General features: G+C 32.8%; 1 protein-coding gene across 5 annotated transcripts; it reads left to right on the top strand.

Annotated features, from left to right (window-relative positions):
- Positions 1 to 1831: 1831 nt before the first annotated feature.
- Positions 1832 to 23869, top strand: LOC148606528 (uncharacterized). Of its 5 annotated transcripts, none has more exons than XM_088544237.1 (2): positions 1832 to 1972; positions 21220 to 23869. In XM_088544237.1, the coding sequence occupies exon 2, from the start codon at positions 21285 to 21287 to the stop codon at positions 22281 to 22283; it is 999 nt and encodes a 332-aa protein (XP_088400363.1). In that variant the 5' UTR covers positions 1832 to 1972; positions 21220 to 21284; the 3' UTR covers positions 22284 to 23869. The 5 variants fall into 5 exon arrangements, with proteins under 5 accessions (XP_088400363.1, XP_088400365.1, XP_088400362.1 ...); XM_088544239.1 differs by lacking the exon at positions 1832 to 1972 and adding an exon at positions 2036 to 2056; XM_088544236.1 differs by lacking the exon at positions 1832 to 1972 and adding an exon at positions 6492 to 6678.
- Positions 23870 to 24428: the final 559 nt, after the last annotated feature.

Raw genomic sequence — 24428 nt, 5'->3', positions numbered from 1 at the left:
ATGTTTAGGAGTGCTCAGACTCTTCCTTTTCTATAGGCAGTAATTAAAGAGAAGCGAATCGTTGAATACTAACAACTTGAATTCGTCTTTGCGCACATGTACTATTGATTTAAAGATGCAAATCTGAACAATCTAATATTCCGAATTGCAACATTATAAGATATGTCAAAAGTAAAGGAACAATAAAGTAAACTACCTTAAAATACAGTAACATTTACATTCTAGAGGGATGGGGTTCAGGTGAGGGAATCAAACCATCCACAATCCCCGCCTTTGGAAGTGAATAATCTGACCCAATTAATTTTCTCCACCCCCCCCCCCACCACAAGTCTAGGACCAAATGGTTGTCCATCAGGATATGATGCATTGTATGTCCACTTATAAAGTACCACAAGTAAAGTCTTTTAGCCTACAAGAACCACATGATCTTATATGAACTGGATTAGAAGAATGTCGGCGGACTGAAGAACTTTATACTTAAGGATGTCAGTTCTATATATAAAGGTAAAGGAAGTTGATGTCTGCCATCGTAAGTCAAAATGCCTTGACTATTCTATGACACGTTTTGATTAAGGTCTGGCTATTCATGGTAATTCATTACTCCGGACATCAGATGCTATTCCATTATATCTCCATATTTCCGTGGCTTACTTAACTAAAACTTATGTTCGTCACAAGATGTGCGAGGTGTGCTTAGTTACTCTTTTGAAACTGATCGTTAAACAAATAAGGTAGAATGGAAATTTTCGTCCAATTGGAAGATTTTCAAAATTTTGATTTCTTGTTTTGTTTGTTTTTCTTAGTTCGACATTTGCATCTTTTGTTATGTTCCCTGGATAGGAAATGATTCTCTATCTGTTAATCAGTTCATTGTTGCCTTTCGAGTTTTGTTCTTGTTTCGACGTATTCTTTTGTCGTCTTTTGTAGTTCCCAAGACTGCATATTGCATTTTGAACATAATGGGCGAAGCATCGTAAATTTACATTGGTACGACGGGTAGACGGATTGCGTGAAGCCGATAGGGTAACGGATTTTCTTTAAATCATTGGTACGCGGCCTTACTCTCTCTGAAATATGTAATACTGTTCCTGACTTGATTTCACTTTTTATGGTTACATATTACTATATTGTACTTTTTCAGTGTTTATAGAGAGAAAATATACAATGCAATATAGCTGGGGGAAGAATGAGACATCTGTTTGTGGGCGAATGATATTCTGAATACATTAATTATATTGACATTGCATTGCAGGTTTACAATTTAAGCAGATTGATCATTCATAGTATCTCTTTTCTTGACTGTACCTTTTCTATCACTAAGATCAATAATTTAAAAGCGTATATACATAGAATTGATATTTTGTGTATCAACAGTTTACATCTATAAATAAACTTGCAAAATGTGTGTTCAGGTACGTTTAGGTAAGTCGATTCTGCTGTGGTTTACAAAACCTTCCCCCTTTTCGTTTCCATGCATGACCGTCAAGTCCACTTTTACCTAACAATAACTTCCTAGTAAATGATATAAATAATGCAGTTATTACTCAAGTCGCCGATACCAACACGACCTTGCGCAGTTCTGCAATGTCATAACCCGGTTTCAAACGATCGATATTGTAAAATCCAGTACGATCAGACCTATTAAAATTAAAATTGTCCAATTATTCAATAGATTTGTATTCAATTAAAAAAAATATTCGCCCTTGTTGCACCTGAGTAATTCCAAAGTCGGTCGAATAAATTATATCATCAGAAGGGCTTGTAGACGTAACAGTGCAGGTCAATGTTCTTCGTAACTTACTATGAACGGACGTTGACCTGACAGCGGAAAACTGTCAATACGCATGCTCGGTGTATCCAAATATACAATTCTGTGTCAACTAAAGGGTCAGGTGTAACGGAATTGTCGGGAAATTTTAATTCTAGATAAAAGCGAAATTTATCAGTTTCGAGTAAAAGCTGTCACTTGAAGGTAAGACTGTTTTTTTTATCTTCTCATCCTTTCCTGTTGTTATGTTTATCTCAATATTTATATAATGCCGTATGTACATGTGAGGTAAGTGTTACTTGTAAACGTGAGAAATCTTGTGTTTGTTTTCATCAGTTTAAAACTTATTTTTTGAAATAATAAATACTTTCAGATTCTATTCATGCGTTTTATTATTAATTATACACTTTGTCTTTGTAATTGGTCAAGTATACAACGGATTTACATTTGATGCATTCGGTTTTCTTTCATTTTTTACTTCATTTCTTCTTTTTTTCTGTCTTTCTTTCTTTTTTCTATTAAATGAATGAATCTAAAAACCAAATATGAATATCTACTATTGAACAGATGGGGAGAAGTAAATTTTGAAAAACAGCTGTGAAAAATCCTAGTTACAATGTGGATATCGAGGGGTCAGTTTTTGTTTTTTTTTGAGGTCGGGCAACCTTTTGTTGTTCTTTAGTGTCAACTCGAAGTGTTTACACGTTTAAATGTTATAATACAACCAATAGTAAATTGAATAGGTGATGCATTGATTCATTTTTTTATTTTTTTTATTTATTTTTTTTTGTGGGGGTGCCTCAAACAACAAAACTCCAATGTTGGAACATAGTAGAAGATACCTTTTTCTTAATTGAAATATCAATGTACCATTTTTCTAACGGTTGGGTGGGAATAAAAATATTGGAAAAGTATGACTTCAATATTTGAGTTTTTAAAACTTAATCTTGTATAATTGAACACGTGAGCTGCATTGATTCAAATATTTTGTTTACATGATTTGCATACTTAACAGCACGATATTTAAAACTTTTCATGGGTGGTTTACTCCGTATCAAAACATTAACGGGTAGAATTCCGAGTTTAATTACAAGTTCATATAGTTCATTTATAATTTGCATACACATTTAGTGGGGTTGATAAATATAAAATTGGTTGTTGGTCAAACTAATTCGAACGACTGGTATCGTATTTTTAATAATGTCAATTGTTTTCCTCTTTTACGTGTATATACATGGTTACACTTGGAGTGAAATATTTTGTGCAATTTATCCATACTGCTACATCATTGACTAGTCCTGCGGATCCAGGAACTTAGAAAAGAGGCCGTGCAATGTGTGACATGAGGGTTCTGCATCAGTGTTTTCCGGTTTTAGTTTTTTTTTTAAGATATAATCAACCTAACTTTCTGAGCATGAAGTGGCCGGCACTACCTCATCCCCTTTTTTCAGATCAGCATATGTAGTCGGTGTCTACATGCATGTCTTATAGGCTTAAATATTCGTAAATTTTCTTTTTTATTCTTGAGAAGGTGGGCATTGTTTATAGCTGGTTTTTCCTTGTTTCATTTGAATTTTAATTTCTGCAATTTAAAAAAAAAAATTGTGTCCGTTTATCCGTTGTTTCCACTTCGCTCATTAACACTAAATTAAAAATGCGGCCAATAATCCATAAATGTTTGTGAAAATTCCGTTAATTTTTTTTTTATTATTATTTTCTTATTGATGCGGGCTCCATTTCGATTTAAATGAGGTTCAGATTTTTATTATTATTATTAATAATAAATATTTATTTATTATTGTGGGACCTTAATCATACAAAAATGTGGAGATTTCCTGCTTTCCCGATTGATACACGTGCATGACCCACCGCCTACTTGTAAAATAATTATAGATGTACATGACAGACCCCCATGGAAACTGGATCAAACCATGTTTTTTAAGTGTGTGTGTTTTTTTTTCATGCAGTGCATTTAATTTACTGCTAATATCTGATAAATAAATATGAATGTTTTAAAATGATATCGTTCACATATATATATATATAAATCCTAGTTACAATGTGGAGGTTGAGGGGTCAGTTTTCTGAGGTCCATTTATATAAACACACAAAATTTAAAAGGCTTGAAAATCATTTCAGATTGTTTTATATGATTGATATTATAATACATGTACAAACCAGTTTCATTATATAATATTTTTGTATGAATTACATGTATCGTTATATTTCAATATACATATAATATATGTATGTAATTTATATTTTACATATGTTATCAATTTCTTGATGTAAAGTATACACCTGTTTTGAATCAAATAATTCAATGTCAGCTGGAACTTCTAACAACTTCAGCAGTTACATGTATATTATAGTTACACCATGGCTTGACTTGTCTTGTAAAATTATGATAAACATATTCTTTAATGCATGAAATGAGTAGTAAACAATTACCACTTACGTCATCTGTCGTTTGTGTGTGTGTGTGTGTGTACAAGTATTTCACTCTATGAAAAAATTCGAACAAGGTTGTTCAAATGTATATTCGCCTTAGAATCCAGATTCATGTGACAGTACATGTATACCTGTATTCATAGAGGCTGTTCTATAACACATAATACATGTAACATATGTACTACTAAAAAAAACTATTGACAGGGATTTCTATATCTAATATTTATTTATATTTTTTTAAATTGTAGAAGGTGTGTCTATATCTGTTTCAGTTTGTTTGTTTGTTTTGAGCAAGAAAACATACATCCCATCTGTTTTTTAAAAAAAAACACATTTTTTTTTGCTTTTTTCTTTTGCGTAACGTAATGTAACCTACCTCTAATTGAGAAATTTCCTAATCGATAAGATATCCTTGGTTAGTATGTCATATATACATTTTAATAATCGATTTAAAAAAGTCAACACTGAAAAACAGTAGGTTACAAAATCAATCTTACATACAAGTTTAATATTTTATTTGGTTTATCAATCCTACATGCTATCTTTCGACGTATATTTCGATGTAGATATGGCTTTGTCTGTCCGTCTGTTCCATCATCTGTTTTGAAGTATCTGGTAATCGCAAGTCGTACTGTATATTTTGTTATCTCCCTTTTCCCTTTTTAAATCTTATCCCAACAATCACAGTTCAACGGCTTTATCCCAACTTTAGTGAACATTAACCCATTTGAAATCGGAATGGCTTACCTCATGCCTTCTAGCGTGTAACCCATCTGATAAAACAAGAGTTTTATATGTACATTGTGGTCTTCTATTATTTGTTCCCAAGCAGTCATTTTTATTATTATTATTATTTTTTTTTTTTTTATTTATTTATTTTTGATGGATTGATATTCCACTTCAGTGTGCATGTATTGTTTCTTTCTGTCAATTTGCATCGTTCGAATGAACCGAAATTATGACATCTTTGCTTGTGTCGCACACGTCGTGTTTTTGACACGCTTTTTATTCTTACATGTAATTTTACCACGAACGGACTCCTTGTATGACCTAGTTCTCTTACTATAAACATTATGACATTAACCGTTTTCGACCCACATCGAATCAAACTTATTCTTAATATTTTGCATGTTATGTCATAGGTAATGATAAATCACCAATTATGTCGAACTTAGAACCCCCTATGGTAGGGAAAATTAAATGTTTTTTCTTTAATACAGTGAAAATAAAAATATGTCATGAAGATATGAAAGTTCCAAAACCGTATCTGATCCCGATTTGTATGTATTGTCAGGCCCCGTAGCCAGGACTGTTTGGGGTGGGTATTTTGACGAAAATTTTCAAACTGAAATAGTCCGTTTATATCAGTTTTAACGCTCTTTGCTTCAAAAAGGGAGGAGGTCGTTATAACCCTCGAACCCCCTGCTACGGGTGTGAAGAAGCAAACATTTGAAATAAAAGATATGTATTGATATCCGACATGTAGTTATATTGATTTAGGCAACGAGAAAAATTTACATTGCTTCTCAATTCCTTTTAGGAAATCGTCATGTGATATTAAATCAGATCAATGTTTTTTTTCCTCTGTCCACTAGACGGTTCAAACTACGAATTCTGAAGGAGGAAGAAGCCTCGCAGAAAACGTCTCCTGGTGTTAGGTTCTAAATGATTTACAATGTACATGCATTTATGTTTTGCGCTATAATAAGCAATGATTATGTCATGTAATGCAAAACCGTCATGCCTACATGTACATGCAACATAGCTCATATTTTCTATGGCTGTATTTTTTAATGCAACTGTGGAATCTTTTTCTCTACCAGGGAAGTTCCATCTGCTTTGTTTTTGTCAGAAAAAAAAACAGCACCCGGCATTTGCCCCCTTTCGAATAATTCGTCTTTACTCTGCCCTTTCCTAGAATGATGACAGATCGGGTAAAACGGATGAATCTTGATTTGATTGAATGGGAGCTAATAGATTAAATCGATGTTGGCCTTTATATTTGTGCATTATTGATTTTTTTTGGACACCATTGTCTTCAGTCCTCCCTCTTTCATACAGTCAACCGTTATTTAAACGGCCTTGACTATCTAAATTTACCTGGTCACCTCACACACTAACGACCGACCTTTCGTACTTGTGCCCCGTTCTGAATTAAAATTCTGTTCTTCCTGAGGCTGTTTCTTTCATTCATTTCGGCATGCTCTAAATCCGACATACTTTTTCTTAATGACAACACTGAAAAGGGAATAGTATGCATAAAATTAACAGGAGAATGTTCTCGCTACACAACACTGACTCTACTGTGTGACATATGGGAAAAATCAATACCAAGAATACTGGGAGAAAACACCGGTATTTTTATAAGATGCGAGGTAGTTCGTAATCGGCACTAATGTTTGAGAGACAAACATTCGTTTTTTATCGCCGGGGGATGATGGATCCTTATTTGTACGGAGGTAGGTTTAGGGTTTTATCTTTCTCTGTAATTGTCGATGTGTCTATATGAACATTGTGTTTTGTTTACCAACTGTTATTTCATGTCTGCGATAGTGTATTGATGTTTTATTGACTAATTTCGTTTCATTCATAAATTTTCTTATTTGTATGGTTGAGTGGAGATTTAATTTTATAATTTTTAATCGCGATTATCTTTTTTAAATTTTCAACTACAATCGATTTGAACCGTACAAGGTTATTCGTACCCTGAGAAACCTGATATGGACATTGGGTCATAGAAGGTTCTGTCGTAATATTAAATCATGCACGAAAGTTTTCATGTGTGTGTCGTACATGTACGAATGAGGAAAATCTCGTAAATAATAAAATTCATTACACACACTTTCCATCATTTATATATCATGTGTTCTGGTACAATGTATACGTGTGTTGTTTAAGGACAAATTTGATACTGGAAAGAATGTATGAATTATTTCTCAAAGATCTTGCTGAAAATAATTATTGATCAAGCAGTGGATTTTTTTTATATGATCATTCATGTTATAGGCTTTGAAAAAAGCACTTGTATGTACATGAATATATTATACATATTTATTATTTGAGTATGTTTTAGAAGCGACAACTGAAAGAAAAAGTGAAAATCTATCAAATAACCTTTGAATGATACACATATATATGAAGTCTGGAGAATTCGGCTAGCGGCTTTGTAGATGCCCTTTATCCACCCATCCAATGAGTCTTGTTTCTTCGTCTTTTGAGCATGGTTTACACGTATCAATTAAAAGAACGATAAAAATGTTTTCGTTAAAACGAGATTGTCTGAACTAAATTTTCGAATTTATATATTCAAAATTGGAGTTGTTAGACATTGCCATCCTCTGATAAAGTAACTTTTACACAATGACTTAAATATTATTGGATCCCTACAGGCCTCAAAAGAGAAAGGAGAATCACTTTATGCATGTATATGTCAGTACACAGCAAATTTAAGGAGGTGGTAAAACCATACATAACCTTTATATATAGTCGTTAATCAACTTTTTAGAAGCTATGTAGAGAGTAACACGTAATTTGCTGAACTTTACTGTACATTGTGTAAACGTTTGGTTAAGATAATGCAGTTGAAGTCCCAATATTTTGAAGTTTAGTTAATCTCGTTCAAACCATGGGTCTAAAATTTTGTTCAGCTTTTCTCACCGTTTGATTTACACAGGTTAACGAGTGCTTCAATATGTACATGCACTATACGTGTTAAATCATACACTTGGATGATACAGGATTCTGTTGATTTTAGGCTGGTGTTTATGTACATTATTACCCGGAGGACCTCTGTAGAAACATAAATCTATCAAACTCTGTAGTGTACAGGAATTCTCCCTTAACAGTTTGTGTGTATTATGATCATATGTAAACTGAAAATCTCTCTAAACCGGCTGGAAATCCAACTTCCACGGAGGTTTGGTTATTGGCGTTTACTTGTTTTAACGACCGCAAAAAAAGGAAATCGGTCGTATAATGTTATCATATTGCTGTCGTCGTCGTCCGTAGACAGAATTTGTCCGGACAATAACTTAATTGGGTATAAGCGTTAGGATCTTTATGAAATCGTACCACAGGGTGCCATACTTCCAATGGAAAACGGGTCGATTTTTAGGGGTTGCCTTTAGAATCATTTGCAGATAAGGGCCAAAATGGGACTGTATTAAATGGCAAAAAAATCCAGAGCTGTAATTAGCTTGAAAAATGTGTTCATACTTGCCCAAGTTGTTCTCTGCATTCGTAATTATCTGTGCTCTTATTATGCTGCGCCTTGCGAAACATTTTATTTGGTGTGTATGTACATGTATGTGTGAATTTATTAATTTACTTTTTGTTGTGTTTTCTTCGTGTTGTATGAGTTCCATACCTCCTTTCAAAATTTGCCATAAACTCTGGCACTTACATCTTCGACTCCTAGATAAGCATTTGATTTGCTTCTAAAAATCAATCCTGTTCCACGCATTTGCACTTTCAACTTTTTGTACTGGCAATATTTCTGTTATGCTCGCTATTCCTGTGATTCTCCTTAATGGTGATAATCGAAGCCATGAAGCATCACAGTTCGTGTCTAGCCCTAACTACGGAATTCATTAATTGTTTTTAACAATGTGATATCGTATAAAAGAATCTAATTCGTGCCAATTATTATTTCTTTCACGAGACCTGTTTTGTCTTATCATTGTATTTGTGATCGTTATGATATGATTTTAAAACAGATATTTTGTGTGTAATATATAAATTTAAGGTGGTAGACATAGAGTAAGGGACATGACTCTTGAAATCAGTGATATGTTTGTATCATACTATGTATTCAATTTCATCGAACCCTTTCAAGCTTTCATTTGAAACAGGATGAACTCAGTCCAAGTTACTTTGATGCTTACATGAGATTGATGTAAAATGTTGAACATAAACGTTCCAATGATTTGTAAAAGTTGTGTACCTTAACCTGGTCTACCTCCTTAAGGCTTATGGCCAATAAAAATTGAAAGGGAAAATATTCAGTGAAACTCCTTGCTGTGAAACCAAAAAAAAAATAGTTTGTGTCCTGGAATCAACAAGAAAAAATAGAGTAAGTAGGTAGGGAAATTATATATATGTATATATATTCTTCTTCAAAAAATCATCATTCAATGAGTCAATTTGGAAAAAATAATATAATTATACTTTAACGATGCTTAAGCTTAAATGGTCATAAAATTTTTAGGGTAGGCACAAACATAGGATAGGTAGGGTAGCAGGAAATAGACATGTTATACTTCTTTTTGTCTAAAATTTAGCACGACATGCAAGTTTTCCTTAGGTCAGCTCCATGGTACATCGTATAAGAAGTATTACCTTGTATTGTAGGTCTGTCCTTGCTTAGATTTATCCACACTTCACGCGACTGTCTCGTAGACAGATTAAAACATCCTCAAAATGGCATGACTGGCTTTAATACAGAATCCGTTCTCATTCCTTTAGAGATTTTATTATAGAAATTATATGAATCATTTTGTGTGGAAAATTCGTTTATTTTTGTGGGGGTTAAACCCGAATTGTTGTAGTTTCTAAATATGCCAATTTATTTCTTTTGTTGGACCTATACATGCGTCTGGTATTGGTGTTTGATTTGACTATCGATCTGACAATTGTGATTCTTCGGCAAGTTTTAATTTTTTTTCTCATTTTTTTTTCTTCTTACATTTTTTTTTACATTTTTAAATTTTCAAAAATAGCCATGAACCGTTAACCTTTAAGAAAAAGAATACTCCGGCGAATTCTCTTCAAACGTATGCCCTTTGAGTTTTTCTACTAAGAAGGGTAATCTTCATTGTTTGTGAAACATCCGCCCTCACATTTGATGATTTTTGTGGTGTGGATTAATTTAACTTTATAAGGTCTTTTTTTTTTCAATCATCTTAAAAATTCATGATTTCAAAGCGGCTAGGCTAGTTCAAAGTTGTGCGCCTTATATGTAGAAATATACTTTGATTAAAACTTGTTTTTTAAATAAATTGCAGCACTCCTGCCAATGTATTATAATTTTAGGCTAATTATACAATCTTAAGTCATGCACTGCATTTCCAAGAAAGAGTTAGGTATATCAAAACACGATATAATTTCCAGCACTGAAACCGGATGGGGACATCGCATTAATTTGTATCATTACACAACTTTTCAGGAAAAAAAGACAAAAGGTTACACTGCACAGTGAAACTTTGAAAAAGAAAATCAAATCAAGCCATGAATAATGAAATGCTTAGATAATTCGACAATTATTTCGCCGGGGACATAACCTTAGTGCACTGAAGGTCTGTACCTTCAGGTTCCGAGACGGGTTCGGTTGGACAGGTTTTACTATAAATAACACTAAATATTCCTATTGTGACGTGGAGTTCTATGGCTAGGGTCATGAGTCGGTCACAATCAACGATAAAATATTTTTCTAATGAACGGTTATTAACTTCATACAGATGGTTATTCATTGAGATTTGATTCATGTTTTATATCGATTTTTAAAATATTTAGCAAGGTGTTATTCTTATGCTAATGACCCAGCCATGGAGAAGAGTCGGATACGGAGAGGGGCAGGATTATCCCGGTTAGGCGAAGTGAAACGTTTTGTGAAATATTCAGCAATACTGTATTTGAAAAAAAAAACATGAACCGTTTTTCCTTTGTAAATCTTCTCTAACGACGCATAACAATCCGTTTAGATTGTGTCGATCAATTTAAAGTATAGAAAAGGCAGATAAAATTATCAAATTTTGATTAACAAAATGTCAACAAACAGTAGCAAGTCAGTAGCAATGTCAAGTCAGTAGATTCTACTGCAATCTTTAAGCGCCTACTCCGTAGTCAAAATGATAAAGTACCAGCTTACTATTATACCGGTACAAGGTTAGGACAAATACTACATTCACGACTGCGATTGAATTCTAGCGCCCTTAATTCCCATTTATTTTTTTGAAAATATTGTCAATTCACCTACTTGTACTTGTGGCGAAATTGAAACCACTAATCACTTTTTATTCCACTGTCCAAAATATCGAACTCTAAGAACTGAACTTCTAGCCTCGCTAGCTGAAATCCCTAATCTTCTAATCTTCGGTTCTAACTGAATGATAATCAAAACATTGCCATATTTAACTCCACTCAGTTGTATATTATCGAAAGTAAAATATTTACTTGACAGTTTCGTATATTTTAAAATTAAATTTCACTGTACTTTTGCACAGCAAGTCATTTCCCCTCTCTTTTTCATCTTCATTTAAAATTTCATATTGTATACCAAAAATCTAAGTTTTCATCATATTTTATTTAATTGTTCGTAATTATTATTAGAGTACGAGCATGCACTGTCATTTATTTACCTAGGTAACGGATTTATAAAAGCTTAAAGCTTGTTTCCGAATCCTTTGCTTACATTGTATTTATGTTATAATACTATTGTTTGAATTTCTAAATAATATATGTTTACACTAAACAGTAGCAAAACAAGACAAAGAAAGTCATTCAAATAAGTATAAAAAACTGAAGAGTCGGATTGTAAAAATCTTCATAATTTTATATTTGCGATTTTAATGTATTATGTAAACTTTATATATTTGTTTGCTTTGCCACTTGGTATGTGGAGTATACAAGAGTAATCAAGGGAACCAAGATTCTGGCGGAAATCCAAAGAATGTAATCCAGGGACAAAAACAATACATAGAAAACAGACATACACAACAAAGAACTTAAAATAATCATAATAATACATACAAAGTAACAAAAGTAAATGAGCAACTCGGACTCCAATAAGAACTGGGGGCATGGACCAAGTGTACCGGTAGGGTAAACTAAGAATTAAGATTTAAAAAATATAATCGGTAAATACAAAATTAATATTTTTATACTTTAAAAGTAAGTACGCTTTCCTTCATGAATTAAAAAATTATGGTTTCTACGTTCCTCTTCCTTCATTCATAAAGTCCAACTAGCTCTTCGTTTTGATGTTTTTTGATTATCTTGAGCTTTCACTAGGATAGTTCTCGTAGTTTAGGGTGGAAAATTTTAAAATCTCAACGTCCATATGGTTCAGAAAGTCATATGCCTACTTATGTCATGTCATATATATAATGGCCGGAAGTTAATAAAAAAACAAAAAAAAACGAGACAACGACCCCGAACTACATCATATAAACATCGTTTTATTCGTTAAAAGCACTGCGAGTGGTAAAATCTTTTTTTTCGTATCGCGGTTTATATCTTAGTCGTTTTACTTACTTGTACTTAGATACCAGAAGTAGACATTCCATTTAATTGTCTTATGAATTAAAGTAGCACTCCACATAAGAATCATGCAAAATGTGATTCATGGCTGAAAAACCTGCATATTTTAATTTTTGATATTTTGTTTAAAATGCCATAGTAAACAGAAAGTAACATGTGGTTTTTCATATAACCCATGTTCATAGTAGATAAAGATTATATAGGATGCACTGTATATTTCAAAATTAAGGGAGATAACTCTGTAAATGACACTCAAATACAATAGAATCTATTGTTTTTTCAATGTTGATTATCTCCTTGAGCAGGCAGATATGAATGAATAATAACACATTTCACAATATAGACCCACAAGACAACTTTATTACAAAAATAAAAATATGTACCCTTTTTTTGGGGTGTATCACATTTTCAGAGTTTGCGTGATTGTTACAATGACTGCTACTTAAGTAAATGATAACAAACTATTTTAGCTTGTTTGCCTAGTTTAAATTGTATATTTGCAAGATAATATTTTAAAATCTGTGGTATTAACAGTAAAAAAGAACTTGCTAGATATGTTTTCTAAAGAAATATTTATTTTTATTTTTTTATTTTCTTTTGTTAAGAATTTATATGACACGATAAAAAACGCAACATTAGGGAACCAAACCATAGAAAAATGCACCAGAGTGTCACCTAAATATAAAATTTTACAAGTGATTTGTAAAACTCTCTTTTGAAATTTGAAATGATCCTTTTCATATTACAACTCATACGTTATGCCAGAGCTTGCCGAAACTACGCAGACTTTTGTATCGCGCTAGAACTCTAACAAATAGGCTTCTGGAACAGGGTTATGTTGCTACAAGATTGAAATCATCACTACAGAAGTTTTATAGTCATCATGAACTCGTGGATCGGTATGGTTTATCCATCTGCAACATGAAACAGGTCATAGTTTTCTTTTCTCGTTTGTGTACCCCGGACTTGACTTTTTATGAGCATCTCGGCGGTTGTTTCTAGAAAAGCAGAGGACGCTTACCCTACCGGTGCACCTGGTCCATGCTTCCAGTCTTTAGTGGAGTCCGAGTTGCTCATTTGCTTTTGTTACTTTGTATGTATGATTTTAGTTATTTTATGTTCTTTGTTGTGTATGTCTCTTTTCCATGTCTGGTCTTTGTCCCTGGATTGCATTCTTTTGATTACCGCTATAACCTTGGTTCCCTTGATTACTCTTCTAAAAAAAAAAGTTAACCCGTCCTTAAACTACTTATATACTGTCTACATATGTATGAAGTTGCCTTAAATATGAAACTGATAAACATTTACAACAAATTATCCAATTATATACCGTGCGAATTACGTGGAAGGGTTCAAGGTCTATGGGATGTTTCTGATGTAAACAAGTGAAAAGTTACCCAAGACGAACATTATGAAGCCATTACTTTTTCTTATGATACACGTAATATTTATAACAAAATCTCTTTACAATTTGATCCGAAACCCAATTGATCGTAAATATAGCAAATGAATCTGTAATAAGAAAATATGAATGCACAAAAATACGCAATTTCAAATGGATTAACCAACTTTCTCAATGTCATCTCGACAAAATATAAAATGTGTGATAAAAATTCAGAAATGTATCGCAACATATGTTTACATACATGTACATGTATGTATAAAACTATTACAGATTATTAGATAGTGTTTTTCGTGTCATTTCCGTTTCACTCCCGAGAGTGAAGCATCAGGTCAATCGAGGTACATGCACAAGTCTAACTTGTATTTCATTGTCATAAAATTTGCACCCCGAGATGCCTTGGTGTGAATATCAGGTCTTTAAAGGACGTTGTAATTTAACAAGATTGGTACTGGAATGGGAACACGAGAGGCCTTCGCTGCTTGACATGGAAGCACAATTGGCCTTGATGTTTCAGTGCACTAAGCGACGGAGTCCTCCATGATGGAGGCGAGCTCTTATCGGAAATGTTTTTTAACTACACTACTACATGAGGGAGACATTACCGGCCATGTCAAATTTGCGAAATCAGACGTACCTGTCACCAAATGTACGTATATATCTTGCCCGTAGCCGAATTTTTATGGAGATCAGAGGCCGTTTTTTGTATTTATAAGTTTTCCTGTCTGTAATAGTGCTTAACCAATTTTAAGCTCTTTTTAACAGTTTTTTAAGCTGTTTTGCTTCCATGGGGGTCGTCGTAACCCTCCCCTCCCCCTTTTGCTTACGGGTATGTATAATTGTAATGGTAATATGCACTTAAACTGTTTATATCCTTTATACAAGTCAAATTTAATTAGGGGGTGACATCTGACGTGGAGACGACTGAGGTGTGTGACATGTTCAGGGAAATTCGGAATTGCGTTTATAGAAGTTTTTGGTACTTGGTTTTAAAGTGATTAGATTAAACTTGAGCTACTTGCACTTTACTTAAGGAAGAAGATAATTAACCGCTGTAATAATTCGCAATAGTTCCTATTTATTTGAAAGTTCATAGAATTTCCATGGAAGCGACTGACATTTCATATGAGATGTTACGGCATGGGTCTGAATTAAGCTGATATTATTTACTAATTGCTTTTACTCTGAGTTGGTGAACTATTTGTTTTGCAAAATACAAAGTTAAGAAGACAACATTGAACCAATCCCCATATTAAAACCTGTCAGATTCGTACGTCTTTTTGTTTGAATGCAAAGATAAACATTACTTTGAAAAGTTCAAATAATAGTTAATGAACTCTTCACTGGAAAGGTTTGAAAGGTGACCGGATATTAACCTCTTTATCAAAGGATTGTCGGTTTCCACAATATCGGAAAGACTGATAGGAAGGCTGATTGAGATATCATTGTTTTTCGAAAAATAGGGGGATATGGATATAATCGGTGGGCCAAAATATGTTATCAACCGTTACGTCGGAAACATTATCATTGAATTGATTTTTTTGTTAGGTTTATTATTATTATTTGTAAATACTATGGCAAGCCAAAGTGGACAAAAATGAGCATTTTCTAATATTAAAAATGAATTTTTTAATGTTACAAATTCATTTTCTAATATTACAAATTAGATTTCATATATCACAAAACACTTTCTTGATATTGAAAATCATTTTTTAATATTAAAAATTCAAATGAATTTCTAATATTAAAAACCTATTTTTGAATATTAGAAAATGATTTTTTTAATATTAGAAAGTGGATTTGTAGTATTCAATGACGATTTTTTAATATTAGAAAATCATTTTGTAATATTAAAAAATGCAACTGATTTTCTTATATTACAAATTCATTTTCTAATATTACAAAATGTGTGATATTTTATAATATTACTAAATCATGAATTTGTAATGTTAGAAAATGAATTTGTAATATTACAAAATGAATTTCTAATATTAAAAAATCTTCTAATATTACAAAAATGATTATGTAATATTAAAAATTCATTTTTTAATATTACAAAATATTGATTTTTGTCCACTTTAGCTTGCCATAAAATACTGTGAATTTCGGGGATGTCAATAACAATTAAAATGATTGAAGGTGACTGTAATGTTAATTTCTGCTTTGTTAGTTTTCTTCAAATTGATTATAGTGGATTATGGGAAGTGACACCGAATAATTCAGTAGTTTACTTTAAAATCATTGGTAAATTCACAAAAATGGAGATGATTGAAAATAAACATGATAACTCAATATTAACTTGAATGGATTTGCTAGACTTTCGATCAGCATCAAAACTTACAATTACTTTTAAAATGTACATATTACATAACATTATTGTAATTGTCTTATTTTAAAAGTGATACAAATCATACTAAAACTGATACCAGTTAAAGTTTAAATTTCATTACATAAAAGAATTTAATCAACTGTCGGTGCAAGACCGTTCAAATGCTTAGTGTTAATTTCATCTCGGTTTTATTGAAAACCGTAGACATATCCTAATGCGAATGATACATAATCTGTTTGAAGATCTCTGGTCATATTACGTTCAATATCAAAGTATTTTTCCATTTAGTTCACCGCATTTTATACTTGTATACTTATATATTGATTACGACAAAGGTATTTAAATCTGAACCCCATCAATAGTACACAGGAAGTAGATATAGCTGAGAGGTTTGTTCGATACTATGTGACGTCACGGAATTGCCCTACTAAACTTTTGACTCCACACAAGGAACAGTGACCGGTGATAAGGTCGCGTCAGTTATGTATTCAAGTAGACTGTATAGTGGACCTGTTTGAGTGTAGTGTTCATGATGAACAATATCATTCTAATGAACACTGAATACTGTCAGTGCTACGAAAATTACATTATGTAGAAGGGGAGGGGTCAGAGGAATGTGTAGGGTAAAAAGGGGGAACTATTTTTTTTAAAATCTGATATTCAGTGAAAATGGCCATGTCACCTATTTCCATAAAAAGGATCTAAACCATGTTTTCTCGAGGAAAAAGAAGACCAAATTAAATTTTTAAAAACATTAATAAATCGAAAATGGATGGCTCATTTTAAATTTTTGTTTTGTTTTTGTTTGTTTGTTCGTTTGTTTTTACTGTTTGTGTTTTAAAAGGAAGTTATGCTATGATAGAAAATTAAATGTTCTGAAATGTTTTAAAATCTTCTTTATGTACATCGTGGAAATTTGTTTTTATAATTGCCGAAACTATAAAATGTCAAGAAAAATCCGCGTGTTTAATTCGGCAATAAAAATCATTATCAATGTTTGCTTATGTGATAAATAAGTTTGATATTTCCACTTATTCAAGGACCGTTGCTTCTTTACCCCTTTCACCCCTGTTATTCACACAATGTAAATATGTTAGTTTATTCACCTTACCATAACCCGACCATCCATTGTTATTTAAAAGAGCCTTAGCGAATGGCGATATCGATCGAGCAAGTTCACCGCCCACTGTGTGTGACATCGAACGGTCACTGTCCGGTGAATTACACATTTACACACGTAAAATGATGTAGAACACTTAACATATATATACAATTTCTATCTAGCTTTTAAAACATAAGCCTTGAGCGTTAACAATAGTGTAGTTGCGTATTTGGACTTATAACTTTTTTTTTTAATATATGAGGGAAGGAAAATAATATGATGCATTTCTCGAATAGTGACGCCTCGATGGAAGTTACCTCAGATTCTTCTAAAGGTAACATATTTTTTGTATTTCACTTTTATTTACTTAAAGTTGACAAAAACATTTTTCATAAAACTTAAACAATAATAAACTTTCTTATATAATATATAAAATTTAAAAAAAAAGATGAAATATGAATGGTTACTGTGAGAAGAAAAAACTTGGTGTTTATCACGATGTTAGTTATCCGACGTTTTTTTTTTTTTTTTTGCCACTCGATCTAGACTTTGAGAATGATGAGATGTATTTTTTCTTTCATTGTTTATATTGTATTTGTAAGGTGTAAAATTTATTAACTTATAGAACTATGCGAAAAAGCAGTTTAGCTTTCTTTTATATTAAAAGATCTAGATGTAATCAAGATTTGAAATTGATGATTATTAGAAATTTCAATTTATATTTAGATATTCTGATTTCAATTGAGTGGTTTCTTATGTGTGTCGAAGCCGACCATTAGCTGGTTTTGGCGACATTTGTGTTTACATCCATGTTCTGCTTGAATTAAGATGTTACTCTTTTATTATCACTAAAGAAGACGCGTGTTCATTCAAGGACAGCAAATTATATTTTGAAAGGTCATACGTTGTGCCTAGGGCAAAAGTGTTGCTATCAACAATGCTTTACCTCAGCGAAATTGTTCGCTGGCTCAACTTTGGTTCTACATGTACAAGTGTACTGTGACTCCAATCAACACTCTGTTATAAAGATGTTACCGTTATATATGTTTTATGACAATGTACAATATAATTACATATTTACTGGACCTTCGAGAAATCAGGGCTTCTCCTAAAATTTGCTTTCCCTCTGCTGTGAAGTGTGTATGTGGTTTATTCTGTTTTGTGTTGTTTTTTTTTTCGTATTTTTTACTTGAAATTCGAGATTTGGTAAAAAATATATGTACATGTATCTCTGGCCGACAGATGGAATTGTATTACGGTTGATGTACACGTATTTATATATTCGTGCAAATTTGTTCTGTCCTTGTCTCTTCTTTACTCCGTCCTCACACTTTTCTTTGTATGAATCTGTTGCCACAATTTTTTTCCTTTATTTGAACATATTGGTGCATGTACATTTAATATGTATTGATTTGAATAGTACATGTAGTTTAAATGCTTCACGTGCGTCTAAGTAGGGATTGATTTTTGTACTGAAACAACCAAAAGATTCGGATTTCCGGTTTCGAAGAATTCAGGATTGGCCTACCGACTTGTTGAAGGGAGCTTCAGTGATTCTTTATATCTAATCAGCCAATTTTTCAACATGAATTTAGGGGCGTCTTCACTTGATTCAGTTGTGGGCCGGTCAGCTTTATGAGATGCATATTTTTTGTTCATTTTGGTAACAAGACTTACGGTACAAACATGACTATATAAGTCAACATGCATTGCATACGTTTGTTTCTATTTATATCCCTTTTGAACATGTAGCTGTTTTCTTCATCATTACCGCATGATCGTGGCGATCAAATTATACATGTATAAGTCTAAAACTAGAAAACAAAGTGAGGATAGCTCAGAGAACATAACATGTAAGATGGACGGTACAAATACAGTAAAACCTACCTAAACGAGCACTGAATAATCCGAATATATGTGTAAACCAAACACGTTTTAGTTTAAAGTCCTTTATAATCGATATGCATTGTAAATGTATTTTACACCTTGATATACCAAGTACCTGTCTTTACCGTACAAAAGTTGTTCAGTTTAGACAGGTTTCACTGTATTAAGTACAAATGATGGAGGGGCAAGATGAAAAGGGGTGATGCATGTTTAGATAATCCTTTTTCAACGCTTCAATAACTCGGTCAGAGCACATCTCGGTCATAACATTACCAAGGCCACGTTCGATTGATCTGCGTTCTCCCTTGACTTTAAGGTTAACTAAGTAATATAGTAAAATCATATTTACATAGTGTGTTATCTGATAAAAAGAAGTATAGTAATTAAAATGCATTTAAAAAAAAAAGATTGTCGGAAGAGTTCAAATAAAGGTCATGAACAGGTCGATACTGTATTTTTAATTGTTAAGCAAAGTAAATAATAAATCATCGTGTACTCTTCTCGCCATTGATCGATTTCCCAACACTTGTATGAATTAAGTTGTGATCGGTCGTGTGACGAAGTTACACAGGACACATTAGCTGATGATCATCCGTTGGCAGACAGAACTCAGGGGTTTCTGGGGAGAAAGTGGTGTCACGAGGCGGTCAAAAAAAGACTTGAATCAATGACCACAAAAGCCATTTCTTTGTCATGTTGATACACGATGTATTTTTTCTTCTATTTTCCCATTTTTACCGTTCTTCTCTTAAAAAAAACCAAATTGAATCTTTCGAACGGGACAACTTTGAGTTAATCCTCCTTAAAAGCCAACATTGTTTACACTAGTTAATAAGATACTCACCAACACAAGAAGACTTCCTATGAATAATATATAAATATTCTAAACTTAATCTTTCTTATGAAACAAGATTTTTTTTCAGTAAGTATTGATAAAAGGGAGTGGGGTGAAATCCTTCCCTTTTTTTTTAAATTTGAACTGAGGACAGTAGTTTGTTCCATTCAAGACTAGATGGGTTGTACAATTGCCAATTATAATCATTCAAACGTAATTGACAACATTTTTATGCATTGTTGGACGTATCTTTGTTTTTTGTTCAAATGCATGACTTCCTGTGACATAGTTTGAATTTTAATGAGACAGGGCTAAACTGCAGCACATTCTTATTATTGTCACCTGTCTTACATAAACGTGTACATGTTCTTTCACAAGGGGAGACATTTACATGTAAAACATGTACAATATACATATACGTGTATCGCAATGTAGATGGAAATGCATGTGCACATGTACTTTCCACATACCACGTTATGCAGAATAGTCTTATATACATGAAACCATTCGATATTCCTAAATGCATGTGTATAATAATACTTATTCATTTTCAAGTCTACAATTTAAACTTTGATGTGATATCTGTATGTATGATACCAGCATTAGGTGTCAGTTTGAGGTTGTTGTACTCGTTTACTCTTACGAACTCAAACCGGACATGTATCCTATACATGTACATGTGCAAAATGGTATCGAACAAGTATGATTCAGTCACCATATGAAACTGGTCGTTTAGTTAGCCAGTGTGATTTTCTTTAAAATCCTCTGAAGTGTCGTAATATGATAGTTCATTTTTAGCAAGACTGAAAATACCGAATCTCTCGCGTCATTAACAACCCTATAGAGAGAAAACTTAGTTTCTAACTGAACGCGGTCACTATACAAAATTAGAATATAAGAATAAGAATAAGAATAAAGGTCCAAGCTAGCGGAATGTAAATGCATACAAAACATAAACAACACGTGACATTAGACATATATACCAGTATGAACGTGTACATGTATTCTGACCTGCCATCTCTCTGAAGTGTATATTTCTGAATGCAGCGTGCATTGAGCCTTAAGTTATATAAACGTGTGCACATACTTATAATTATTTGCACCCTAGGTTTTATCACAAATTTACTGCCGCCGTATTCACTTCCTGATACACCGATTAGACTTTAATTTCTGCTTTTTATCTTTTCAGGAACTCCGTATCCAAACCCTTTATCACTATTTCTGAGACGGTCCAGAGAGGTTGTTGACGAAGAAATGGAACAACCTCTAGATCTTAGCCAACGCGAACCAGACCTTGAAGAACCAGTATGCCAATACACAAATTGCTCATGTCCACGTAAACATTTATTATCATTGGATAATAAGGAGTCAAACTCCACCCCTTTCAGACCACGCTGTGAAACAGCTTCTTCATTGGATTTTTCTCAGTTCCAAAAACGAACACACGAACAGACAGACAATAATACACAATGTCATCCTAAAAGGAGGAAAATAGAAGAGTACAATAAAAACATATCTCGATCCTCATCAGACACAAATTTGTACGGGTATGGAGGACCATCGGAGACATTCAGATCATACTCACCGTACGCTAGCGAAGAAACTAGTCTAGCTCAGAGAAGTTCTCCCGAGGAGAAAGTTCATTCGTATTGGAAATCTAGTCAAGTCGTTACCTCAAGAAACACATATCCATGTGCCTCTCGGGAGTCACAAGATAACACTGTTATTGACGTTAGAACGGTACCGAGTCATACCGAACGTCTTCCAAAGAAAAGATCTCACGCAAGGAATTTATCATACGAAAATCTGTATCCAAAGCCTCAACATAACGAGAGCAAATTGTCTCGAACACCTAGCCCCCAAGAAATGATTATTGATAATGAAATGTCTCAAGGCAGTGCTGCGGAAATCACAAAACCGAATACGGATATAGTTCTTCCGGAACTTAATCCAGGCACGAAAGTAAAGGGAGACGAATTAAGAGCATCAATTATGAAGGAACTACGGGAGAATCAAGACGATGAAGACGTAGACGAATTCAGGAAGAGGTTTTTCGGTTCCCTTTTCTCTCGTGCCAAAGCGCCATCTGGGAAATCAAGTCCTTTAGATATTTTGATATCAGACAGATGTAAAAGTGAATTGGATTTCAGACCAAGAAGTTCCCACATTGACCAAATTTTGAGAGGTGAAAAACAAGGAAAATTGTGCTTAATGGATATTGTTGAATTACAAGTAGAGATTGGATTAGCATGAAAGTGGTGCTAAGAGTAGAATTAATATATTTATAAATGTTAATTGTTCGTATGATAGTAATAGAGATATATATTGATGTTAGTGTATAAAAGAGTCGAGAATGTTTCTCAGGTTGGCATCGACATTTTTTATGCTTGTTGATCAAAGAGAGATAACTGTATTTTGTTCTTAAAACTGTTATGTATTCTTTATTTATTCCCACTCCTTTTCAACCATGTTGAAAAATTTGACAGCAAAATATTGTTCAAGTGTTAAGTGTTCCTTTCTTGTTTTATATATTCTTTCAAAGTATTTTAAGCTGCAATAATTTTGGAGTAAGATTTTTCTAGTCAGAAATTTACGAGACCATATGGTATGAGAGCGTCACTATTTGGTGGTAAATATGCTTATTTAAATTTACATTTTTATTTGTATATAATTGTTGAAGTACAGAAAAAAATGTTTACACGTGCCACCCATTCCTAGTAAATTACTAAACCTATCTACAGGGTTATCGTCTCTTTATAACAGTGTAACTTCATTATACAGATATGAAAATTAAGTTTAATACATTTTAGCACTCTGGAATAAGTCACTAATTTTACAGCTCAAGTAAAAATACATTTTAAGATGATTAATATGTAAAAAAAGATTTGAAGATAACAGCTTTTTAACGAAGGTAGCTTTTGTAAAATGGTGGAAATTCAGAATATAACAAAAAAGGAAAATTAGTACTTTAGCCAGTTCAAATTTTAAAAAGGTTTTCAATGATTTTAAAGTAGAAAAAAGCTTCTCCTGAAAATATGAGTGTAGAAATTTTTGATTTCCTGTGTAATTTTGTTGTGAGTTTTTCCTCTTTCTCCTTTTAGGTAGGTAGACCTACTCTAAAGGACAAACTCTATTTTCAATATCTTCAAATTCTGTCAAACATTTATTAGAAACAGAATGAAATAAATCTCAGTTACTTAGATGCTTATGAATTAGATGAGATTTATGTAAAATGGTTTGCACAAAGGTACATGTACCAATGATTTGTAGAGTTGTACCCTTCAAACTAGGTCTTCCTCCTTAAATTCATTCGCACCGGACATTTCGTCATTAATCATGATAAAGCTTTGAAACACAAACATTTCTTGTATATGATGAATGCTTGATATGAGATGATATTTGTATCAAATGATTGAGGATTAGATGTAATTTGTGTATTTATTAAATTATGACAGTTCCTTTTCAATATTAGGCAAGGTGCATGTAGAAAACTTCTTTGTTCTTGCTTTCTTCTTGTTTTGAAACTTATAGATATTTATTTGAGTCCATCATTTCACTGATAATTACATATAGGCATTTTAATAAATGGTATGATCGTTGGAGGGCGGAATGGTGTCTTAACTTTTCTTATTTCGCTCTCTCTCTTCTTAGCTTTAGATTCATGATAGTACTCGTAAATCCTGCCTGCATATTGGGAGGAACTGTATTTGTTTGTTATTGTGATAAATGAGTGAACCTGTAGTTAACACAGGTAAATTCATATTAACACCGGTTATTTAAGAGGTTTCCAACTTCTATATGTGACCACATTGTTCAATTAAAAAAGATGAAAAAAGTAATGTTTAGTTTAGTAGTTTAGATGAAAACAATCAGAATGATAACTACAGCGAAGTTCCAACAAAAGCTGCTGTTGATAGTCCCCATTTCTTCTTGACAGTTTGTAAACCTAGCGGAATGAATCAATCATTAATCTCAGCTTTCTAAAAACTAGAAGTTATCACAAATATTCTTGAACATGCACAAAAAGGACATCGTACACTCATGGCATTTAAGGAGGTAGGGACATAAATTATAAAGTCAGTGATATGTTTGTATTATATTCAATTTCACCAAAGCTTCTCAAGCTTTCGTTTGAAGCAGAATAAAATGAATCCAAGTTAATTATATGCTTACATAAGATTGATGTAAAATCCTGAATTCTGAACACAAACGTTCCATTGATTTTTAAGGGTTATGTCCCTTACCCTAGGTCTACCTCCTTAAATAATTTTTATATAATATTGTAGGAATTTACCTCTTATACACCAAAAACCAACCTGTTGCTCAGATAGTGCTCGAATCTTGCAGACCGACTGCTTTAAATCTACACTTCAGAAAACGTCTTGCAATGCACCAGAT

This window comes from Perna viridis, chromosome 9 (genome assembly GCF_037379345.1).
Source record: "Perna viridis isolate PV_CMFRI_1.1 ecotype Kerala chromosome 9, ASM3737934v1, whole genome shotgun sequence".
NCBI classification, from domain to species: Eukaryota; Metazoa; Mollusca; class Bivalvia; order Mytilida; family Mytilidae; genus Perna; species Perna viridis.
Note: the sequence above shows the minus strand (reverse complement) of the source record. Positions and strands in the feature narration are given on the sequence as shown.

What these genes read in the sequence shown, in the direction of transcription:
- LOC148606528 (XM_088544236.1), top strand. Translation starts at nt 6,615, where the DNA reads ATGTTTGAGAGACAAACATTCGTTTTTTATCGCCGGGGGATGATGGAT. An exon ending in GGATCCTTATTTGTACGGAG is followed by an intron (nt 6,679 to 21,219) that starts GTAGGTTTAGGG and finishes TTATCTTTTCAG; the next exon opens with GAACTCCGTATCCAAACCCT.